The sequence below is a fragment of the Chroicocephalus ridibundus genome, chromosome 1 (assembly GCF_963924245.1).
Source record: "Chroicocephalus ridibundus chromosome 1, bChrRid1.1, whole genome shotgun sequence".
Classification (NCBI taxonomy): domain Eukaryota; kingdom Metazoa; phylum Chordata; class Aves; order Charadriiformes; family Laridae; genus Chroicocephalus; species Chroicocephalus ridibundus.
Window position 1 is genome coordinate 89,948,488 of NC_086284.1, and position 23,316 is coordinate 89,971,803.

At 46.6% G+C, this 23,316-nt stretch overlaps 1 protein-coding gene across 5 annotated transcripts in view; it reads right to left on the minus strand.

The window, feature by feature from the left end:
- Positions 1-8,307: 8,307 nt before the first annotated feature.
- PCYT1B (phosphate cytidylyltransferase 1B, choline) overlaps positions 8,308-23,316 on the minus strand; it is a 47,568-nt gene continuing 32,559 nt past the window's right edge. The window contains exons 6-8 of one of the 5 annotated variants that reach the window (XM_063343385.1): positions 21,449-21,657; positions 18,773-18,961; positions 8,308-13,345 (exon numbers count right to left, since the gene is read on the minus strand). In XM_063343385.1, coding sequence (XP_063199455.1) covers positions 13,139-13,345; positions 18,773-18,961; positions 21,449-21,657 — 605 coding nt within the window. In that variant the 3' untranslated portion in view covers positions 8,308-13,138. Of the gene's footprint in view, positions 13,346-13,664; positions 14,290-18,772; positions 18,962-21,448; positions 21,658-23,316 lie in introns of those variants that run through there. The other 4 variants (XM_063343394.1, XM_063343412.1, XM_063343404.1 and 1 more) reach the window with 4 other exon arrangements.

Sequence of the window (23,316 nt, forward strand, 5' to 3'; positions counted from 1 at the left end):
ACTCTCAGAGCTGCAGTTGGGAGCTCAGGGTAGTTGTGGATGAGTGTTTTTGTTGCCTGTTATGTCACAAAGCAGTTTGAAATCCATGAAAACATACATTTGAGTGTTTCCATATCCGTCTCCCCCCCCAACCCCCCCAGGTTGATTCTTAATATCTCAAGCATAATTTATTTTTTGTCAAATTCGCTCTACAAGTATATATAAATGCAATTGCTTCTCTATTGTATTACTCTGAATTTTCAGGTACGTTTAATCTGATCTGGTTTGTATCAGACTTCCAGGTAGATTTTTAGACTTTCAAAATTCCAATGTCTTTCATAAATAGGTTTTATTCCTGTCAGATGTGAGTCTTTATGAAATGCTTATTTTCACAAGAAACTCTAGTTTTCGGTCTGAAGTTTGGTGATTCTTATGGCATGAGACTTGACTTTTTGCGTTAAAAAAAAAAACAAACCCAAAAGTATTTTGAGATAAAACTTAATTTTCGTTTCTGTATTCTGAGAAAATTGGGTTAACCTAGTGACTGTTGGCTTACTCTTTTTGACTGGCATTCAGTGGTCCTTTCTCAGAACATTGAGGTAAGAAAACTTTAGGCCTCTTAGTTATAAACTGCTGTTTCTGCATAACTGCCTAAAATAGAAGGTCTCTGGCAAGAACCCCAGATTCTCCTTTTTTCACTTTCGTAGAGGAATCCAGAAATGGTTATACTTTAAGACCATTAAGTCAAAACAATTATAAATTAATCTTAATTGGTGATTGAGAACTCGGCCATTTGAAAATACGAAGTAATATTTTAAAAAAATTAAGTTTTGTTTCATGTTCTTTAAACTCTTGATTTTGAGGGAACACACAGGTCTATAAGCAGAAAAGGTGTAAGCAATGGCAAAACATGTAAGAGCTGAATTCCAGAGTTTTGGTCCCATCCGTACACTACGTGTGTTTCAAACTTTGGAATTCCGGTAGACTGCTGGGGTTTCGCTAACTATTCTGTTATGTAAGTGTATGGGCTGGGGTTTTTTTCCTTTAGTTTTATAGCCCTTACTGCTGATCAAGACCTAGTAATTTATTGATTTAATAGTGTATTGGTTTACTGTATCAATGCAAGTAACGAAGGGAGCATTTAAGGCGTCGAATCATCGTTGTGACTGCGGCAGCAGCACTGCAGCCTTGCAGCGCGTCAGGCTGCTGGCTTGCAGAGGTACAGGATTTAGAGGGACCGAATTGAGTGAGATGCTGAAGGTGGGGATTGAGCTGCCTATTTGGGCGCTGCGGACCCTTCCTCTGAAGTGAACAGAGATGAAGCCTACAGTTTTAGCCACTTCCTGATATTTCTGTGGAGTATGATGTTTCCTTTGATGCCCAGTGTTACTAAGGATTGCCTCCAATTCATCCTTGCTGCTCGGAGTTTTTGATGGAAGCAGCAGAAGCTCCTACAGCAGTTTGGAACCAAAAGTGAGTTATTGGAGATTTCTGAAACTCCGGTATGTGATTGTTCTGGGTACGTCAGCACGGTTTGTCACCACACATGGATTTCTTTGAAGCCTATGAGCACCTTCTGGGTTTGGTTTTGTGTTTGTTTTTTTTTTTTTTTCCCTGCTGTATGAATCTCCCTAAAGCTGATGTTTCTTGGATTATTCTCAACATCTGAAATATCTGTTCTAAAATAACACCTAAGACTTCTACCTTGCAATTTCTTCAGCTTTCCATAAAGTTTTAAATGCATTCATAATTTATTCAAGAAAATGAAAAAAACAAGTTTCTTACTAGGCAATTCTGGAGAAGGAAAAATCCTGGAGACCCAGCTTGCTTGACTCATTAACTTTCTTAGTACGTTGTAAGTGAGACTCCAGATGGTCGGAATTTTGCTAGAACTGAGATAATTTTCTTTCAGATGAAGAATTTATTTTAAAACTTCAGACAAGAAGAAATCTGTGTGTTGTACTTTCTCGCTGCTTACCACTTGCCATGATAGGATATTCACAGGAGCTGAGTGGTTAATTAAGTAGCTCAAAACTGCAAAGTCTGTCAGCAGGTACCCCATAGTACTTGACAGTGGCTGTCTGTAGAATATGAAGCAACTAGTGGCAGCAGCAACAGTATACTTACGATGTATGGCTCTAGGACGCAGGCTTATGTGGGAGGACAATTTGCAATAAGGAATCAGTCTCTCATTGTACAATCCATGCCTTTTTTTTTTTAGACTGTTGTAGATTTATTCAGTACTTAAATTTGTTACTTTCAGTGGGAAGACAAGTCTTGCAGTAGACAGTTTTTAAATGAAATCAGGCATACAAGATATGCCAGGCATGCTTAGTAGGAAAAATTAAACTTTTTTTCAAATTAGCTTATATTCATCATCTAAGGCTGTTATTACTTTAAACTTTTGCATCTCTTCTAGCAGTAAAAGTAAAATTGAGTGTAGTAAATAATGCCTGCTGTATTTTGTCTAAGAGCATCGGACATTCAGAAAACTCATTACAGCAATCTGAAAACTCATCTCCATCTGGTCACTTGAATATTTTTTTTTGTCTTCGGCCCAAACTATCCTCCTTTGTGTCTCAGTCCAAAGGCAACAGGCATGTTGCTTTCCTTCTACGAGCGTGCAACTTGGACACTTGATTTGAAAGTTGCAAAATTATTTTCCTTCTCGATCTGCCACTGTGGATTCTTTTCTTGAAATTAATAAATAAGCAGGCCCCTGTAAAAATGCTTTCTTTTTTCAGAAGAGAGTTTCAGTTTTGCCGGTCTGCAGGGTCACATGTTGATCTGTGTTTTGGTACTCGAAACCTTCCAGAGCTTCCTTACAATTTTTTTGTGGTTGTGAAAACTGACGGCAGCTTACGCTGCTGTGGGATGTACGTCGTTAACACGTAGGCGCCATCCTCAGGGACTCCAGGCTGTTGGTGGTGTGCCTGGCACCTGCTGCGCTTTCTGGGAGCACCTTCCTCGCCTGTTTCGCTTTGCTCTTTATTCTTTGGATAATAAATCTCTTTGTAGGCGTAAGCATATTTGGTATGATCCTTGGGGCTGTGGAGGACCAACACTCACGGCATAGTTAGGTTTGCGTTCAGGTGAAGGAACCTGGGATTTGGTGTGTGCGTGTGAGTCGTGGCTGTGCCGTGGCTTCTGTGTCTCTAGACGTTGGTGGACTAAAGGTTAAAGTTTTACCACCAGGGAAACAATATTCTTTCCTTCTTTATTTTCAGATATGGGTGTCCATTGTCAGTATGATGCAGTGTGCTTGAAAACTGCCTGTTGAAAACGTTACGCGCTAAGTGAAATGGCCACGTCCTCTCCATTAGAATGTGCAAGTTCACCAGCTTTACAAAATGCTCTTGGCAAATAGCCGTTTGTGATAGGTGAAGAGGTTGCAGTTACGTTTTGTTACAGTATATTTAAATACATTCTGTCTTGCTGTTACTTTGTGAACTTAATGATGGAGAATGCCAGCTTGCTGAATGCTGGCTTGTTCTACAGCAAAAGAACTGAAATTTCTAGATTTTTAATGGCATGTAAAAGTATTTCATCAAGGATCTTGATACGCAACTGTCAGTGCTCAAATATATAATTCGTCTCTAACTTTTTGTTTCTCGACAAACAGTTGGGTAAAACATGCAAAAAGATCACCTCGGGCACTTCCCTATAGATATAATTTCATCCAATGAACAGGTGAAGTCAATTAGTCAGTTCTGGGGATGGCATGGTAGTACCACCGCTCTTCATAACGGCTGTGTTTTAATTAGCTTCTGTGTAGTACATCTCTATGATTTTAATGACAAAATGACTTGAATTCCCAGAAGCTGGAAGTCAAAAGGTGTCAGAATAGAGGTGCTTGACCTCATGGCATTTTTTTTTCTTGCATTTCTTTAAAAGATACAGACTATGAGCTTGCTGGTGTTTTCTGACGGTTCTCCGTGTTCTCTGTGTGTCTGTGATACAAGTATGTGCTGTGGGATGGTTAGAGGAAACGGTACTCATGAGCGGGGGGAAGAAAAATAGTAAATTAAAAAAAAAAATCACCCAAGATTTGCTACGCTGTTTGGATTAATGTTTAATTTGGAACCAGCTATTTTGGTTGGACTCTTGTTAGTTCTTGTGCTGGATATGCGTTATGCAGTTTTCTATTTGCACATGAACAGTATGAATATTTTAAATGTTCTTTTTCTTCTTTTCTGGAATAAATGCACTCATTTGGGAGAGGCCTTTTAGAAGACCAAAGTGCAAAAAAACCTAACCAACCAAACACCGCCAAAACCAAAAAAAAACAAACCAGAAATTTTCTCTAAGGGGTAGTTTCATATTTTGTTTTGACACGCTGGAGGGAAGGGATGCCATCCAGAGGGACCTTGCCAGGCTGGAGAGGTGGGCCCATGCCAGCCTCGTGAAGTTCAGCAAGACCAAGTGCAAGGTCCTCCATGTGGGTCGGGGCAATCCCAAGCACCGATGTAGGCTGGGCAGTGACTGGCTTGAGAGCAGCCCTGAAGAAAAGGGCTTGGGGATGCTGGTGGACGAGAGGCTCAACATGAGCTGTCAGTGTGCACCAGCAGCCCAGAAAGCCAACCACATCCTGGGCTGTGTCAGGAGAGGTGTGGCCAGCAGGTCGAGGGAGGTGATTCTCCCCCTCTACTCCACTCTGGTGAGACCCCACCTGGAGTACTGCATCCAGCTCTGGAGTCCCTACTACGAGAGAGATATGGACATGCTGGAACGTGTCCAGAGAAGGGCCATGAGGATGATGAGAGGGGCTGGAGCCCCTCTCCTATGAGGACAGACTGAGAGAGTTGGGGTTGTTCATCCTGGAGAAAAGAAGGCTCTGAGGAGACCTTATAGTGGCCTACCAGTATCTTAAGGGGGCCTAGAAGAAAGCTGGTGAGGGACTTCTTAGGGTGTCGGGTAATGATAGGACTAGAGGGAATGGATTAAAACTAGAGATGGGTCAATTCAGACTGGACGTTAGGAAGAAGTTCTTCACCATGAGGGTGGTGAGGCACTGGAACAGGTTGCCCAGAGAGGTGGTGGAACCCTGGAAGTGTTCAAGGCCAGGCTGGATGGGGCTTTGAGCAGCCTGGTCTAGTGGCGGGTGTCCCTGCCCATGGCAGGGGGGTTGGAACTAGGTGATCTTTAAGGTCCCTTCCAACCAGAACCATTCTATGATCCTATGATTTGGCACGTAATCATGTTTGCAGCAGTGCAAACTGAGGACACTATGAAAAATGAAACTAGTTAACTCTTAAACTGATGATACAAAAGATCTTAAGGATGGCCAAGTAGCAAAGTACCTGGGTTCCTACTGGTTTTATGCATTAGTTTTTAGCTTTTTCATTTCAAAGCCAGTATGGCATGTAGTACGTTAAAATAACACAACCCTGTTGGTATTCAAAGCTAGTCGCTTGTGAAGAGCAGGTTGTAATTAATCTACTTTTCCTAAGTGGATGATGGCTTTGCGGTTCCCAGTTACTTTATTTTATGGAAAAACAGGGTCGGTTTGTAGGGCAGTACGATTAGAGAATGATAGAATAGGGTTTAAAAAGTACCACAAGGTGCTGAACAAAGCTGTTTCTAGAATTGGAAATACGTGTGAGACTTGAAGTGCGCCGGCAGCCCGGTCAGTGCCGCTGTGTGGGATTTTCCCTTCGACTGTTCCTGCCTTGTGTGCTTAGGCACAGGAGTAATTGTTTTGAGATAAAGGACCATTTTCTTCTCGATTAGCCCAGTTAAATATTAGAAGAAAAAAATATATATATATTGCTAGGCTTTGTAAATGTGAAAACTGTGCCTTGCAACTGTATTTTCCCTTGTTTCCCAGAGTCGTTTAAAAACAAAATAGCCAAAAAATCTTTAGACTCCTGGATTCCCAGCCTTCCCTTGCCAGAGGTTTTGGTTGCACCCTTTCAGCAAGTAGGAGAAGTCACTCCCAGGGGTTTAGGGTCTTACTGCTCTGTTTGATCCCTTGGGACCAAGCTCGCCAGCCGGATGCCGAGGCAGCACCTGCCGACCCTGACGAGCTGCTTCGAGCCTGGGGGCTCACGGCTGCAAAGGAGGATTAAATCGGGGTCTGGGCACTGGTACGGAGCCTGAAACAGCTCATTTCACCTGCCCTCGCGGACGTGGCTCGGAGCAGGAGCTTTGCTGCACCCGCAAGTGTGTCCTCTCTAGATCAGGGCATTTCAGGCTGCTTTAAAAAGGGAGAATCCTGGTTCTTTCCCATGTACTGTTGAAGTCACAGTTAATGGCAGAGACTCGGGCAGAGTAGGGGTTTGAGGTGTGCCCCCCTCAGATGCGTGTCTGGGCTCCTCCAGGCATTTTCGGGCTGTGCTGTGGTTATTTAACATACTTTGCTGGGCAGCAAAAGGAATCCCCCCTGCCTGTGGAGATGAGACTTACCCAAAACCTAAATGTAAATAGAAAGCTGAGCTACCAAAATGATGAGAGGAAAATGTTGTAAGTAGTCAAATCCTCGTGACTCCACAGAGGTTGCTTGTTTCATGTATAGCACAGACCATGAAGTATTTCCAGAGAGATTTGGGATCAATCCCTGTGACCTTTTGATCCTTTTAGGGGACAGTTGTCTTTTTGTAGGGTAAAACTGCCTTTTGCGAAGAATTCAGGAGGGGGATCCTTCCAGAGGCGTAACTTTCTCCTTAACTATGTTTTGCCTCTTTATCTTCAGATTATATTTTGCCACGTCCCAGTACGTGGAACAGCCTCTTGGGTTTGTGTGAAAGGCAAAACTGCCTTACTTAGCTCGTGAACTTGCAGTTCACTGTTTCTCATTGAAGGAAGGATGGATGCTGTTGGAGAAAAGGGATGGAGATACCAAGCGTGAAAGAACCGTTTGAACTGAAGAAAGGCATTGGCCCAACCATAAACGGGTCATGGGTAACTACTAAGGCAGGGAAATTCAAGCGTGGGGTTTTTTTTTTTGTTTGGTTGGTTTTGGTTTTTTTTGAGGAGCTGGTTTTAACGTGGGAGCCTGCTGCACGCAGCCGGGAGATCCCGCAGGGTGACTTGTCATAGGAAGAGCCTGAGTTGTTGCTGGAGCCTTGGTCCCACGTTCCCCAATTAGCACAGCGAAGATGCATTTCCGAAGGCTTTCAGCTGTTTTTATTTTGCTCCGTATCTGTCTCCTCTCCCTCAGGCGGAGCTGTGAGGCACAGTGGCCTTGATTTCCGTTTGGGTTAGAAATGCTAATGCCGCTCTTCCTCGCGTGCACCGGGAAGGGGCTTTCCCTGCAGAAAGAGAAGGCCAGAAAATATCCGTGTGCATCTGCTGGGGAACACGCGTTGTATTTTGAGAGGAGAAAAAAAATATCTCTTCAAAATAAGATCAGAAGAGGAGCTCTTAAGAGAGATTGCTGCCTGAAAGGGTCTCCACACAAGAGGCAAAGCCCTAGGTCCATTTTCGGGTGCATTTTCATCCCTGTTTTAGGAGGAGGTCAGAGGTCACCTGCACCAGATGCAAGTGAAACTGCTACTTAATTATGTGCTGTCATAGAGGACTCTTTTCCCATTATGGTTTATTATTGCCTGGGGTTTTTAAGAGCAAATTTGATGTAGTGTCAGACCCTTCCTTCCTGCTGAGCTGAGTTGATGGGCTTCGTGTTGATTCAGGGCACCTTCTTGTTCCCGAGGGGGTTTGCCCTGCACCCAAACAAGACACGGCACTGGGGACCCACCAGGCAGCTTCCATTGGAAGAAGTCATTCTCCTGAGACTTTGGAGTGGAAAAGCAAGGATTGCAGTTGAGAAAGCAAAGCCCCAAAGATGTGCCAAGGGGGATTTAAACAGCTTCACCTTGTTTAGCGAAGGCTTTGGACTGGGGAAGGAGGTAAAGGACCTGCCACCACCAGTGTTGGATTTGAGCTGTTTTACAGTTGTCTCGTAGTTTCTCTTGCAGCGTTATGTCTGTGGCCACTTGTTGAGCAAGGTGTGAAGCCTGTCCTGCCTCCAGGCCAAAGTCACCTCTGCCTTTTCGGGGGGGGAAGGTGGAAATGAACAGCGTGATTTCCAGTGGCATGACCTACAGACCTGAAAGGGAAAGCTAGGTGGGCAAGGAGAGCAGCGGCATTCAGGAGACAGCAGAATCTAAAGGGTGGGTGTCAGGAGGATGGGGCCAGGCTCTTTTCAGTGGTGCCCGGGGACAGGACAAGAGGTAACGGGTACAAACTTGAGCATCGGAAGTTCCACCTAAACATGAGGAGGAACTTCTTTACCTGAGGATGGCAGAGCACTGGCACAGGCTGCCCAGAGAGGTGGTGGAGTCTCCGTCTCTGGAGACATTCCAAACCCACCTGGACGCGTTCCTGTGCAACCTGCTCTGGGTGACCCTGCTCTGGCAGGGGGGTTGGGCTAGGTGATCTCCAGAGGTCCCTTCCAACCCTACCATCCTGTGATTCTGTGAATGGGCTAGGGATTTATTGCAGCCATATCCTTGACAAATGGTCCTAGCTCTGAGCCAGCCCCCTTAGGAAGTCGGGATTCCTCTGCGGCTTTATTTGAAATGCTCATTTCCTATTGTTAACTTTGTCCAACTTCCAGCTGTCAGTAACTGTTTTGTGCTATTCTAAATATTTTCTTGAGAATCGTGTCCTTACAATACTTGGAAATAATTTTTAATACACACAAAAAATTATAATCGGGTTTTTTTGAATGTTTGATTTATCTTTTGTGAGCCTTTTGAGTTAAATCATCCTGGTGAGTGAGGTTACACGATGTTGTATTTTATGCCTAAATGATGGAAGAATTTAAAGCCAAGGAAGTACTGTAGATGTTTCGCAAGCGCTGGCACAAGAGCTCTGCCTTGTGCTTCAGAAAATCACCTCTGCTTCTTCAGTCACATTTCAAACATTCTCCTGCCTGTTTTATACGAGCTCGTACGAATTTACAGTGGGGACTTTCCAACCACCTCCAGTCGTGCTGTTTGCGAGTGTTTTCAGGGTTTCTATGGTGCAATGAAATACCAGTTACAAAATTAAATACTACAGGACTTAACGTTTGCTCCAAGTCTAACACGGCGCTTGTTTGCAGCGGAGGGAGGAGCTGCCACAGGGTGCCACAGCTCTTGCGTTGTGTCACCGTGCCTGGGAGGGCCCGACTTGGCGATGGCTCATGTTGTCCCTGGTGTGAACAAGGCTCCCCGTCGTCCCTTCCCCGAGCGCTGTCAGCAGCGCAGGGGTATTTGTGCGCAGAACGGGCACCTGAAAAGCGGTGAGATTGTGGGCAGGCGTCGGGTCAGTCGTGGTGCCTCTGCACCACGGGGCTGTGGAGGCAGCTCGGTGGCGAAACAGAAGCGGGGCTGCAGACAGGCGGACTGACTTTCCCGCTCCTGGGAGCGTACGAGGATGGCTCGTGATCTCCCAGGTGATGCAAGACGCTGCTCAGGACAGCCCCAAATCCATCTTAAGTGATAAAGCTTGTATTAGCAGGCAGCGTTTTGATGTGGATCCTGTGCCTTTAAATAGTTTCTCTGCCATGCCAAATCACTTGGAAATTTGTTCTTATTCTGCAGTTAAAAGTACCGTAGCTGGGAAGTGCTTAGTCCGCGCCTGCTGGCTCGGCTCTGCCCTGCCTGAGGCTGGACCGACAATAAATAAATAATGTAGAAAAATCTTTTCTACAGCCGCTGCGGTAATAATCCCTTTCTTACAGAAAGGACAACAGGGAAAGAGTGCAGCAGGAACATTCAGGCATCAGACTGACTTAGCTGGAGGAAGAGTAATGTCCAAAGGCCGGCGTCGAGAGTTGTCCCTGTGGCTAACGTTTGCTGCTGCGGTTGTGCAGGACTGCGGCACAGCTGCAAGCCACGTTGGCGCACACAGGAGCATCGCAGCCGCTGCTGCTGCTGGGGACGGTTTTCAGAAGCAGAACTAGGATGGCTGCAAAAGCACTGCCTCTTTCCTTCTGCTTTAGAAGTAAGAATTAAAATAGCGGCTCCTGATTCCACTGCGCTGGGGCAGAGGGCAAGGGAGGGCTCAGACTTGCTGGTGTCGGAGGCTGCGCCTTGCCAGCTGAGGCAGCGTCTCCCCACCTTTCCCTTGCAGCCAGAAACACGTGAGCGAGGGCAAGGAGAGAGGCGATCCCCTCAGAGCCGACCGCAGCAGTAGTGACTGGAGCAGCGGGATTTGGGGCAGGCTGCAGAGGCCGCTCTAGTGGCGTTTGTGGGGTTGTAAAGCCCTAGGGTACGAAGGATGGGGACAGCAAGCACTGTGCCATCAGTGGGGGCTACGCCAGGCCTTGTATTTATGTGTCCAAAGGTGCTGTAAATGAAGGTGAGAGGCAGCAGTATCTGTTGTACGCTGTTTATTTTTCCCGTGGAGCTTGGCTAATAAATAGGACTGAATTAAAGCAACGCTCATGAAAAATAAAACCCAACCATGACTCAGAAGTGCAAAATTGCCCTCTACGTGTCCAGAGGCAATGAGGTTCTGGTTTGCTGGAGACAGCACATGGGTATTTGTGTCTGTACCAGCGGGGCAAAGGCTTCAGCTTATCGATATCCTAAATGTGAAAGGACGTCTGGTACAGTGTATGGCTTTGTCGCTGGATAGCCACCTGTGACTCCGAGAAACACCTTCTGTTAAGAGGTCACTGGCGAGTTTTTCTCCAGTTCCTATTTACAAGTTGTGGCGCTGTCTTCCACTCAAACCACTGAACGAGGGCTGCCGAACACTAAGTGCTATGAAATTAAAACAAAAAAACCAAACAGTAAAAGCCAAGAACAAAAACCTGCCCACCTCCATTGCATTTGGACATGGCTCGTCGTATGAACAGCACCAGTAGAGAGCAGACGGTTCCCGCGGTGGAGGAGTGGTTTGTGATGGGAAGACTTAAGACTTGCAAAGGATCAGAAAAACTAACAAGTGCAACCCAGGTATGAAATTACAGTAACAGGTTGCCTAAGGCTGAGAAAGGTCTTAATTGCACCGTGCCATCGGGTGCACAGCTGGCGGCAGCTGGACTAGCTGTGGCTCTCCCCTCACACTTCCTAGTGAAAGCGGTAGTTCACCCTGTGCCCTGCTCATCTTTTTGCAGCTCTGTGAAGAAGGAACTAGCTTGACTCCAGAGGACAAAGCATGCCCCAAGGTATGATGTGCTCGGTTTTGTGGTAGTTGGAGAAGTGTCTGGCAAAGCGTTCCCAAACAAAAATCCGTTACCCCGTAGTGGGGAATGGATGACACCCGTAGGGAATGAACGGAGCGTGGAGTCTATTTGGTGCCTGGTACAAGGGTCTGTAATTTCCCTGCCTGGTGAAGCACCTGGTAGGGAAGGAGCGACGGGAGTTTGCCTACTAGGTCACCCAGTGAGGTAAGGGCGGTAGCCTGGGGGGGGACAGCTGCCAGCAGGTACTACCAGCCCGCGTGCTCAGGCACCCGGGTGTCTTGTTCCTTCAGCTCTTTCCCAAGAGGAATGCTCAGAGCCTTCCCTCTCCCAGTGTTTCCTGTGCTGCCTGTGCAGAGAACCAGCAAATGCCCGCAGCAGGCTGTGTGTCCACATGGGTTTGCAGCTCCAGGCAGCAGTGGCACAGTGGCCTGAGGCCTGTGCCTGCCCGGCTGCTGGTGGGAGAGGCAGGCAGCGGCAGCCTGTACCTTGCTGGCCTGGCACCAAACCTGGCACTGGGATGGAGAGCCACCAACGTGCCCGTGCACTGAGGCAGGCTTTGCCAGGCAAACCTTGGGACAAAAGCGCATCGTTGCTTCACAGCCCTGCCGCAGCGATGTGGGCTGGGTGTTTCCGCCGGGTTTCTGAGCTGTGGGGCAGGGCAGCCCTTGGGGGCTGGGGGTCCCCCATGCTCAGAAATCCTGCAGGTCTGCAGCCACCTCACCAGGTGCCAACTGAAGGACCGAACGGTGGAGCCGTACGGCAGCAGCTCTGGCTTTGCCAAGCTGGAAGGAGATCAGGTAGTGCATCGAGGGGAGGGGGAAGCTTCACTCCCGCTACCCTTTCTGTGGTTCTGCTTAGGGCTGCGCGGGGGTCATGGACGGAGAAAGAAAATCCCCATGCCTAATCCTGTTTAAAAGGTTTCCATTGGTTTTTTTCCAGCTTTTTGTCCACATTAGGGTACAGGAACAGCCTCAGGACCCCTGCGGGAGCAGAGTGTCTGTGAACACGTCTTGTTTAGAGTTTGGGAAATTTGTTTAACCAGCTGATGAGTAGCATGTGAGGACAGCAGCGCTCCTGTGCTCGTCCTTTGGTGATTCGTAGCTGGGAGCAGCAGGGTTTCCTAGGAGGCCACGTCCCCAGACCTTGGCATCCCACATGTGTGTTCTAGAATTCACCAGTAAAAATCACCAACGTCTTCAAACTCTCTATTTCCTACAACAACACATTCCAGCTAGGGCTGTCTTCTCATTGACTTTCTTGCCTCCAAAGTGCAAAGTCAGGGGAGCAAAACAGAAGTTATCAGGTCGCTGTTCAGGCACTGGGAACACGGAGAGCGATTTGATAAAGCAAATACAGCCTCACTCTTTACATACGCCCCGTACAGAGGCTTGGTCAACAAGCAGCATTCAATAGGTTGAGTATATTAAATGGATTTCTGCCAACTCAACTGGAGAACTCTCCATTTCGCTGGCATGGTTTGGGGTCTGGGGCAGATTTCATTCAAAAAAAAAAAAAGGTAAAATTTTATTTCCCATTTCTGAATGTATTTGCTGCAGCAATGCCATTCCTTCACGTGCCAGAAGAGCTCGAGGTTAGCAGGATCCAGTGCAACTGCATATTCTCCATCCGCAGGCCACAGCCGTCACTGTGTGCTGGGTTCCGGATCAGGAGCCGAGCGGGCCCCTCCTGCCAGCCCCACCTGGTGCAGAGCTCCCCACCAGCCTGGCCTGGCCACAGCAGCCGTAAGCAGCAACGCATGGACAGGAACTTGCACAAAGGTGTATGTTTTTCTGTCAGTCCCCGGTACCGTGTCTGGCAAGCACTGCTGGCTGGGCCTCCAGGCACCGCCAGAGGGTGGGGATGGGATAAGCTCTTCCTGAGATCTCCCTCGCTGTGCTCCAGGCCGTTTTCGAAATCTTCTCCCAGAGCACGTTCCCTGCTGTCAGAGATACCCCTGATGTTCCTCACGCTTCTCCCCATCCAGTGGTTGAGTTCGTAGCTTGTTCTTCTGTCTCATGGTTAAAAAAATAGATCTTTGTTTTACTTTTCATCCTCATCTCCCTCACTCATGCTGCTGAGGGAGGCAGAGGCAGCTTTTGGAGAAGAGGGAGGGGAGGCTTTATTGAAGACCCAGGGTGGAGATGGAGAGCGGGATGGAGAGCGGCCTCGCGTAGGACTGCTGTTTGGGCTCTGCCGGGGCGAAAAAGCCTGGAGCATTCGGCCGCTTCGTTCCTGGAACATTTGCTTCTGCAAAAGCAAAGTGAAAAGATGCTCTTTGAGTAACGCACAGCGGGGAAGGTATGTCTGTGGGCAGACAGGGGCTGCGCCGCGCCGTGCCTCTGCCCTGGGGAGAGAGCAGGGAGACAGAGGACAGACTTCTGCTCTGAAGTGTGGCCAGTCCAGCCCACGTGTAGCCTTCGCCTCTTCTACTGTGCTCACAATAACCTGTTTTTTACATGGCAAGGATTTGTCTTAGATTGGATGCCCCTAGTGTGAGAATGCTGTGTGTATTGTCCTAAGCCAGCTAGGGGGAACTCCCTTTGGATTGTTTGTATGTGTTGGTCACGCTCTTATCTCAAAAAAGTCAGTTTTCTGACCGAAATCCCAACATTCCTTGTTCCCAGGACCTTTTCCTTTCAGCATGCTGGGATGGACCACCCATCTGCTGCTGAGCTTCCTGGCCAGCACAGCCTTTTTTTTTTTTTTTGGCTCCTTCCCTTCTCAAGGGAGGCAGCCCAGTGTTTGCCGAATACTGGCGGCCACTTCCCCAGCTCCCTGGAGCATGCACCACCCAAACCCCAAAACTGGGGGTGGGAATGTCAGAACTCGGGTGTCTTTGTTGAAAAGAGAAACACGTGAAGGCTCTATGTTCTGCTTTGGGCTTTATTGTCATTTTTGCTTTGTAAAGCTGAGTGAAGGCTTGCCAGAGCTGGTGGGGTGGAAGCGACCACCTCTTCGAGTCAGGCAATCTGCTACACTAAGGCATGTGCCGCTACTTGTTAGCGCCTACGTGGTCTTGCGTTAGGCTGCCGGGCTGGGTTACAGGCGATCTGGCACGTACTGCGCAGCTGCTGCAGGCTTCACGTGGAAAATGCCAAATGTGAGTTCCTTGCTGCTCCTTCTGGGGATGGGGAACAAGAAGTCTCAACCTTGGCTGGAGTACTGAGGGTCGGATCGTCGGTGATGCTCGGCTGGAACGGAAGAACCAGCCCGGACAAAGTTAAGTTGCCGCCCAGGTCTGAGAGCAAAATACTTGTGCAGAATGTATTCTGGGTTTGCCTGCTTGGGCAGCTGCAGTCCACAGATTTTCTCAGCTTGACTTTTCACTTTGTTCCTCCTCCCCTTTCCTCTCTGCTCTGTGATGACCCTCCTCCCAGCCAAGGAGCACGTGGCTGCCCGTCTTGCTCTTCCTCCCCCTCTTTGAAACTCAGTATTCCTGGCCAGCGGAGGGGCAGATGCTAGGTTTTCCTATCAGGTTTCTGGTATCTGCTAATCCTGGGGCTTAACAATCAAGCAGAAATACCACACTTAACTGTTCCTCTGCGAGCTCCCTCACCCAATTTATAGCTCTTATCACACTGGCCTTTGTTAACTTAGTTTTAGAGGCTGGATATTGCTGCAGTGCAGAATGACAGAACGGTTCCTGTCTGGAACTGTTACACAGCGTGTAACTTACACTACTGCTAGGTCCAAAATAGTCAAGACTTCCTAAAAATCTCCACAGTTAGCAGATGGTGGCTGCTCCTGATAAATGATGCCAGGAAGCATTTGGATGGGGGAGGGTTTCTGCTGCTGAGAGCTGTGGGAATGTCACCAAGGCTGGCAAAGCACCGGAGCCTGTTGAAATTCAGTGGTAGGAGTGAAAAATTTCTCTTTACATCACAGAAATTGAGGTTCTGTTGGCTTGACTTAGTCTGTTTCATCCTCTTGCTTGACGATAACCCCCAACAAAAAAAAATGTTTGATATGAAATATCTTTTTCCTGGCCAAGCAAAACACTTTGACTCCCTCCTGCCCTCGCTGCCTTACCAGCCACTCCGAAAAGCTCAGTGACGTTGCACTGCTTCACGGTGGCGTGATACCGGCGCTGGGGGAGATCAAAGTGGCCCAGCTTGGCTGGTATCCTGTGTGGCAGGAGCTACTTGACTGTTCCTTGGGCCACATGGACCAGGGATGGAAAGGAGAACCCCACCTTCCTGCTAAGGCCCTCAGCCAGGCTGTAGGACACCTGCTTCAGCAGAGTTTGTTGCTGGAACAGGCTGGTGCACTCACACCTTCAGCGGGGTAAGTGCCCACCCAGTCCGAATTGCCTCCTGCATTAGTGCTTTAGCCACCAGGCTGCTGGCTACAACCACAACTGCTGCAGGAGGAGGAGGAGATGGTGTAATTCACCTGCCCCCAGAATGACTCTTCCCCTCCAGCTGTGCTCTAGCAGGGTCAGTAAGTCATGTCCTTCACAGGCAAGGTCTTCCTAACTCGGGGAGGGTTAATGGTTTCCTCGAAGTGCTGTAGTGTTAGACAAGGCTGGGTGGGCTCCGGACCTTTACCAGAGGCAGGAAAAGAACGTCAAAGCCTTGGTTCAAGAAAATTCAGGTACACCCAACCAGTTTCAGGAGATAACGCTTTGCTTTTAGCACACTTGCTACTGGGCAAAAACATTTGCCTATTTTGGAATTTTATTGCCTACACGTTGATACTCCTTTGCTTTACAAAACAAGTGCCAGTTGGGCGTTACGGTGGACGGCTGCTTTCTGCAGACTTTCAAGGCTGTGCTGAGGTCCAGGCTGCAGACACATGGTGTGACCTAAACGCCGGCCCTGGGTTCTAATTGCAACCTGTAAGATTTATCTGAGCCCCAGCTGATGTCTGAGGTGATGCAGCTGTTTCCGAGAGCAGCCATCCCCCACTCCATCTGTGCATCGAGTAGAGGGAAACGGGCCCTTTGGAGGGACACCTCGTCTCCTCCCAGAGGGACACTGGCAGGGAAACCCTGCCCTGTGAGTCTCGATTTCTCAAGCGCAGCTGCCTGCTTGTATGTTCAAAAGGAGGTGGAATGAGCCCTGCTGCTTTCCATATCTGTGGAGCAGCGTCTCTACCATGAGGGCTGCACAGTGGTCCTCTCTCAAGCCAGGACAAAAGTTTCATGCCACATTAATTGTGGTTTCTGACACCTCTGTGACTCTCTCACAGGAAAAAAATGCATACAGGGGATTGCACAGGTGGGCAAAATTGGCAATGAATTATAGACATCTTGACATTTGGAAACTGACACTTTGACCTTTTTCACAAATAGGCATTTTTTTTGTGGGTTACATAGCCCTTACTTCTAGAAAATTGATGCTAGCATAAAACATACTATAATAATTATTTGTGAAATAATAATAGCATATTAATGGCATGCAAATTACTGATCTAGGAATCTAGCATGCCCATAAGGATTCTTGTACTTTTAATGTCAATATTAAAAGCAACATCTAACTAACAGTGATAAGGCAAATTAATGTTAATAACAGTTTTGACACTAATAGCAAGTTATCATTATTTTAAAAGTCTTTCTTGTTGCAAGGCTCACACTGCTTTCAAAAAAGCCACACCACCTCTCAGCTCGCTGTCACTGACGCTTTCCCTGCCACACTGCAAGGAGATTTCACTCTTGTACTTAGCAAAGGTCTCCTGTGGTTGCACCAGAATTTTCTGCTCCGTGGCTGGGACACTAACTGAGTAAACAGGAGGCCACCCCCACCCCTGCCTCTCCCCACAACGACCTTTGCAGAGCAGTTTTTGTCTACTTGCATTTAGTAAAATCTTTTATCAGCACAGGGTTTTTAAAAAATGCCATCAGTGCGCAGTGTTGAGTGGGCAGAGCCACGTAATGGGATCAAGGCTTTGAAATTCGTTTCCTCTCTCCACGCAGCCAAACTCATCTCACCCCACCGTGGGTTTCACGTGCTCCGTTAGCATTAGTTTCATTTCTTCAGCAGCTGTGGCCACAGGACCATCCCACACGGGGAATACTCGCCAAGCTCCACGGAGAGTAACTTGCAGAGGAAGCATTCTTCATGCGGCTGTGGTCAATGCAGGTAAACCTGAGCTCTTCGTTAGAAGAGTTTAACCTCTTCCCCTCCCCAAGGAAGATGATACTGTCAATTAACAAACTGCTAAATAAGCTATTTGTTTGTATGGCTGGGATCGGTGTTATTCAGAGAGCACCTGCCTTTGCATGGGACAGACGTAGCTGTAAGTAAATTATAAAGATGCAGTCTCTGTTCTGAAGCCTTCACAGCCTAATTTTAGGCTTTTCTCAACTGAGTGGTCATCAATACGGCAAATCATGGCACAGAAAAGATGAGAGTTCCAATAGTTATCTGCTTCATGCTAGTCCTAAACTGTGTTTTCTGTCTTTTTGCCTCAAACTGTAATCCGTGAGCAGTTAAAGCCTTGCACAAGCCTCTCGCAAAGGCTTTGCTGTCAAGTGAGGAGGGAGCTGCCCGAGTGTCTGCACGCCACGGTCTGAAAAGGCACCTCTGAAGCATCCTGCTGTTCTGGGGGATTATTTGTCTAGCTCTTACTCTGCTCCCCTCAGTTCACCCTGCGTTACTCGCTGCTCTCCTCTGTGCTTGCTCACGTTTCCTTGAACCCAGCAAAAGCTTTGCTCAGAGCTTGCAACTAGAGCAGCACGTCTGAGATGATGCCTCTACTGGAGGGTCTGGCTGGGGCCTGGGCTTTCACCAGCACACAGCTCTGCATAGATCTTGTTGGAAAGGGACTGACTCCCAACTGGAACCGGTCTAAGGTCTGTTCGAACAAATGGTTAGCTTTTACATTCAAATTAAGCTTTGCTACCTGTTTCAGTGTAGCAAAGGGCAGTAGTACAAGAAAACAAAGCTTCTCAAGGTTTGGCAAGCTATCCAAACTGAAAGATGGGGGGCAGGACTCTTGGGGCTCGGAAGTGTCACCAACTCCCCACTAACTCAGTGCATGACTTTGGTTTGGGCAGGTAAGGCCCTGGGGCTTCTCCCCAGAAGGGTGCTGTTACAGACTCTCAACTGCCTGTCTGAGGCACCTGGGGACCTTTGGTAAATGGGCTCTGTGGAGCCAGCAGGTACTGAGGAGAGCTTCAAAAGTGCTTCAGTTCCACCTGAGCCTTCCCTGCAGTCATTTAGATGAGCCTGGACACTCAACATGTAAAATCATTTCTTGGAACTTTAAATCAGTAATTTTTAAAGTTAGGAAGCTGTCATCTTCTACTGCTGAGTACAGAGCATGAAGAGAACTACCAAAAAACTTGTCAGTGTCCCTGTTTCCCTCACCACCTTCAGTCTGTAATTCCTCCCCGATGTCCATGTGGTCTCATTTAGTGCTAATGGGGAGAATCGGCTATATTAGCCTGTTTGCTCGTGTGTTGCTGTTGTGCAGCTCTGCTGAATGCAGTATCACATTCAGCATTACACCTTCACAAAAGACAAAAATTATCCCAAAGAAGCAACAGCCAGAAGTGGGAAGTCCTCCCGCTGCAGTATTGGCATGCCTTATTAGATTCAGCAAGCAGGTTTGGCATTATCCTACTGTGCTGTCTTTCAAAACAAAGACTGCAGCAAAAGAATCTGCTCTTGATCTGCATTACAGAAGATAAATAAAAACTACTCAGATTTCCTGGGATGGTAGAATACCTACCCACGCTCCGTCGGGTCCAAACAGCTCTAAAAAGTTGCCAATAAATTCCCTGGACTTTTCTTCCCATTTCTGAATGAGGTCATGGCTCTTCTCTTCCACCTTGTAAACAAATTCTTTTGATTTTTCCTCCACATTCTTGACTTTTTCTTTCATTTTGTCCACTTGGTTTTGAAAGCGGTATTTCTTCTCCTGTTTTAAAAGTGTGGACAGAGATTAATATATAGGGACTTGGAAATAATTAGCCACTGACAGCTGAGAAGAACAAAAATTGCATTAATGTATCCTAATACATATGGCCTTGGGTAACTATTGCCACATTATTTTTATAACTGCAAATTTAACATTTGTGGAATGAAGTGCAGAAGGTCCATATTGAACAGACTGTCTTGCGTGATCACTGTGTTTAATCCACTACATGAATCTTCCCATATTTTCAAACTGAATGCCCTTTGAAAATCATATGAATCTTGTGAAGGATACAAGTGAGAAATTAACAGCTCAAACTTAAGCAAAAGGCAAATGTCCCTGGGTTTCTGAGCAAACACAGCCCACTGCTGACTTGCCAGTCGGGATGATAACTGGGACCAAAATGTCTCTTTGGTTGGATTTCTGCAGAGCAGAAGGAATATTCTCTTCACCTCCAAGCCTGGCTCATACAGGAGCTTCTGGCTGCAACAGAATGATGTGCGTAGGCCAGCGGCTTGTGGCCAGCAGACTTGATAGAAAAGAGAGCAAACTCCTAATTGGAAAGTCACACAGAATACAGAGGGACAGAGAAAACAACAAAAGGGGGCTAATGTCGGGCCAAACCTCTAAAATACTTGAGGGTTAAAGGGCTTTTGTCCTGAAATGCTCCTGTGCACCTCGGACATACAGGACACACTGCAAACTAATGCTGTGCCCCTGAAGGTGTAATGGTCTCTGTGGAAGCACAGAGCACTATTGGCTTTTAATTTCCTGTGAACTTCATTTATTGGGCACTTGAATTTACTTTTAAAACATACTTTTTAGTGCTGAGGTGGGTTTTATTCTAGCTTATGAATTGCTAGAAGAACCGTCTTTGCAGGCCACAAGGCCAAACAAAATCCTCAAGGTCCAAAGAAACTGAACTCACTTTGCACCTAATCGGTGACCAAAGAGCTTTTCCTTTAACAAGGAACCCAGTGCTTTTCTGTCTTGATGAAATCCTACGTTTTTTTACTTTGAAACACAAACAGCCTCTGGTACAAATTAGTATTTCTGCATTGAAATTACTATAAGCTAAATAACCAAATGCCAGGAGGACTTTCAGGATATATCATTGTCTTGTGACTGGGGGAAGTATACCTTATGCAACAGCTCTTAACATCAGAGTCTCTAAAGGACAAATTTGAGAACCCCTAAGGCATCCAGCAGGCCTTAATTTAAGGGACATTAGCAATAGTGATCCTTCTAGGTAGACTACTTACAAGCAGGATTTTTTTTAGAGATTTTGTAAAGACTGAAAAAAAGCACAGTGAAATAAATATTTATGCCCTGTGATCTGTGATTTATCTGCCAGACTTTAAAATAAGAAACAAGTAAACAAAACCCTCATGAAATGACACAATTCAGTCCTTCACACAGGGGTTTCCCAGTTCCAGGGAAACAGGGGTAAGTCATCCTGAGAGCCAGTCCAATCACAGGGAAGACGTCAGCAATGTGGCTTATCTTGAGGCTTTAAGTTAAGACTTGAAACAGAAAATGAAGGAAAGTAAACTTTCATTTCTGTTAAATGTTTACTCCCTACTGGAGAGTAAGGTTCTGTACATGGAAACTGAATAATTTGAGTTGCTACATTTTTCTGAGCCATCCTTTCAAATGGTGCTCTTGCCCTGCCTGTTGTGGCTCCTTCATCTCTTCAGCATCATTTGTGTATGAGCTTCCTAACACACTTCCTTGTCTTTTGAAAACCATTTTAGCCTCCTTTAGTAATCTCACTGCTCAGCTGTTTTGGTTTTTATCCTGTTGTGTTGTAGACAAAGTTTGGATATCAAAGTCTTTGCTCTCTGTGCTGCCTTCTCACAATGGGAATAGAGAAAGAAATCGTGTATTGGGTGAGTTGCTGAGAAGCCGGGGGGGGTGGCAGCTCCGTCCTAGTGTGTCATTAAGTCACAGCAGCTTTGTTACAAAGTGAAAGCATAAGATGGAAATGAAGCTGCTAATTAACTGGAGCAATTAAAACTACCCTCAGCTTACCAGTTTCTTTTAAATTAAGTTCTTCCCAGCTAATTTAAAAGCAGCAGGAGGAATGATTCTGTTCTATGATTCTATGATTATAAGAAAGATGGGGAGGGCCTGTTGCAATAGGACAAGGGGTAATGGCTTTAAACTAAAAGAAGGTAGATTTAGACTAGACGAGGCAGAAAAATTTTTACAATGAGGGTGGTGAAACCCTGGCACAGGTTGCCCAGTGAGGTGGTAGATGCCCCATCGCTGGAAACATTCCAGGTCAGGCTGGACGGGGCTCTGAGCAGCCTGATCTAGTTGAAGATGTCCCTGCTTATTGCAGGGGGGGTTGGACTAGATGACCTTTAAAGGTCCCTTCCAACCCAAACTATTCCATGTTCCATGAAGATATCCTTTCTTAACCTTTACTCGACGTTCAGGGTCCTAGGAGAGAGCGTTTCAGAAGCAAATGCAGATCAGTGTACTTACATTTATAAAACTAACATTCAGCTCTTTGGCGGTGTATCCTCGTTGGAGGTTGCGCCGGGCGTACACATCGTAGTCCCGGACAATCCTTGTGATGATATCCGATGTGGAAATACCTTCGGTTCTCTGCGTTGGTACGAACATTCCTGAGCAAAGTGGGAAAAGAGAGCCCGCTGAGAAAGCACGGCAGGACCAGGCACTGCGGCAGGTAGCTGAGGATGAACACAAAAATGCCTGACCAAAGGTAAGAGACTTGCAATCCTGCCCATTTTATTCCCAGATCTTTCCTGTTGTTCTTGTGTGAGCTTAAAGAAGGCACTAGGTTGCTATACAATTCATTTCTCCTCAAGTCTTCAGAAAGGCTAAAACTTGCCCTCTTTACAGTGTCAGCTGCGATGTGGAAGTTGTTAGGCTGGTGGGGACACCCGAGCCAGGAAGGCAAAACCTCGCAGTTGTGGCAATTCACTGAGCAGTTCTTTCTGTAAGCACAGCCCTTGTTTCATGTCGTGTAGAGGAGCGGGGGGGTTAGCTTTGTTCTGCTGCGTAAAACGGAGCAGCCTCTGTCCTTGGCCAAAGCCATGAAGCACCTTCAGGTAAAAGATGCGATACAATAACTGGAAAAAACCCTAGAGGTGCTTGTAGTGGGAAGATGAAGCGTAATGGTAGTGCGAACAAACCAGGGTATCAGCCTCCACAGCCCCTGTTTCACGTCCCCCTGGCCATGTCAGTGGGTGCATAACCACTCTTCCTGTTCTGACAGATCCATCTCTAATAAAACTGGCCATTTATTAACCTGAGTAATATATTGCTTTTTAATTGCTCCTCATCAAGACAGGATCACTCGAGCTGTTAAAGCAAGTCATAAAGTCAATAAATAGTAGCAGAGTGCTAGCACACCTTGGTTCAGTAGTTATTTAGGGCTACAAAAAATTACTACTATCACTTAGACGTAATTACAACATTGAGCTGCTGATGAGAGAGTATTGTGAGATAAGACTGGAAACAGTTTTGCAAAAAAAAAGTAGTGCTTTGTCTTAAAAGGGAGCTATAGCTACTGGCAAATTAATCCTCATGTGTTCACTTGAAGCAGGCAGGCATTACTAGTTAATTTCCCAGGGCTAGAAAAGGATCTGGAGAAGGAATCAAGCAGCTTAGCAGCCTCTTGTGACTAAATGCTATGTGATATTTTTTTCTTTCTGATCTCTAATTAATAGTCTGCTAAAAAATAGATTATTTTAATCACAAGCAGAGAGGTTTCCCTGATCATGCTTTTCAGGCTTGCAGCAGTCACTCAGGAAACTATTTTTGGAAGCAGCAAAACCCACTTTGAGCCAGAAGCCTTTATAGATAGGAGCTACAAGAATACATGAACAAAATCCAAACCCTACCCTTGCTAAGCCAAAAGCTGAAGTGTTTTCAAGTAGATGCACAAACCCATGTATGAGAATGTTACGTTTAGTCACTGATTTTGCTTTCGTATGCTTCGTGTGTTGGACTGATTCATATTTTCCAAACTAATTGTTCATAAATGTGCAGAGGTTTAGTCAGTGCACTGTCACCCAGATCACCGTTGTCCATACGCCCTCCCACCCACTGAAGGCACTGGGGAAATGGGAGCCTGTGGGAGTCTACACAAGGAGCTCCACAGTTCCCATCTGCTTCTCTGCTCCCCAACAACCTGATGTAGGAAAATGGGAGTACTGGCACTAAGGAAAGTGCACAAATGCATCCACAGCATTGGTCTATTTAAAATAAACCCCCCTAGGAAAAAGGGGAAATTCATTATCACAATAATGCTGTTCTGGACCGTTAGGACTATTACAGCACTAACTCCCAAAACTCTTCACAAATAAGGTAACATTATTCCCAGT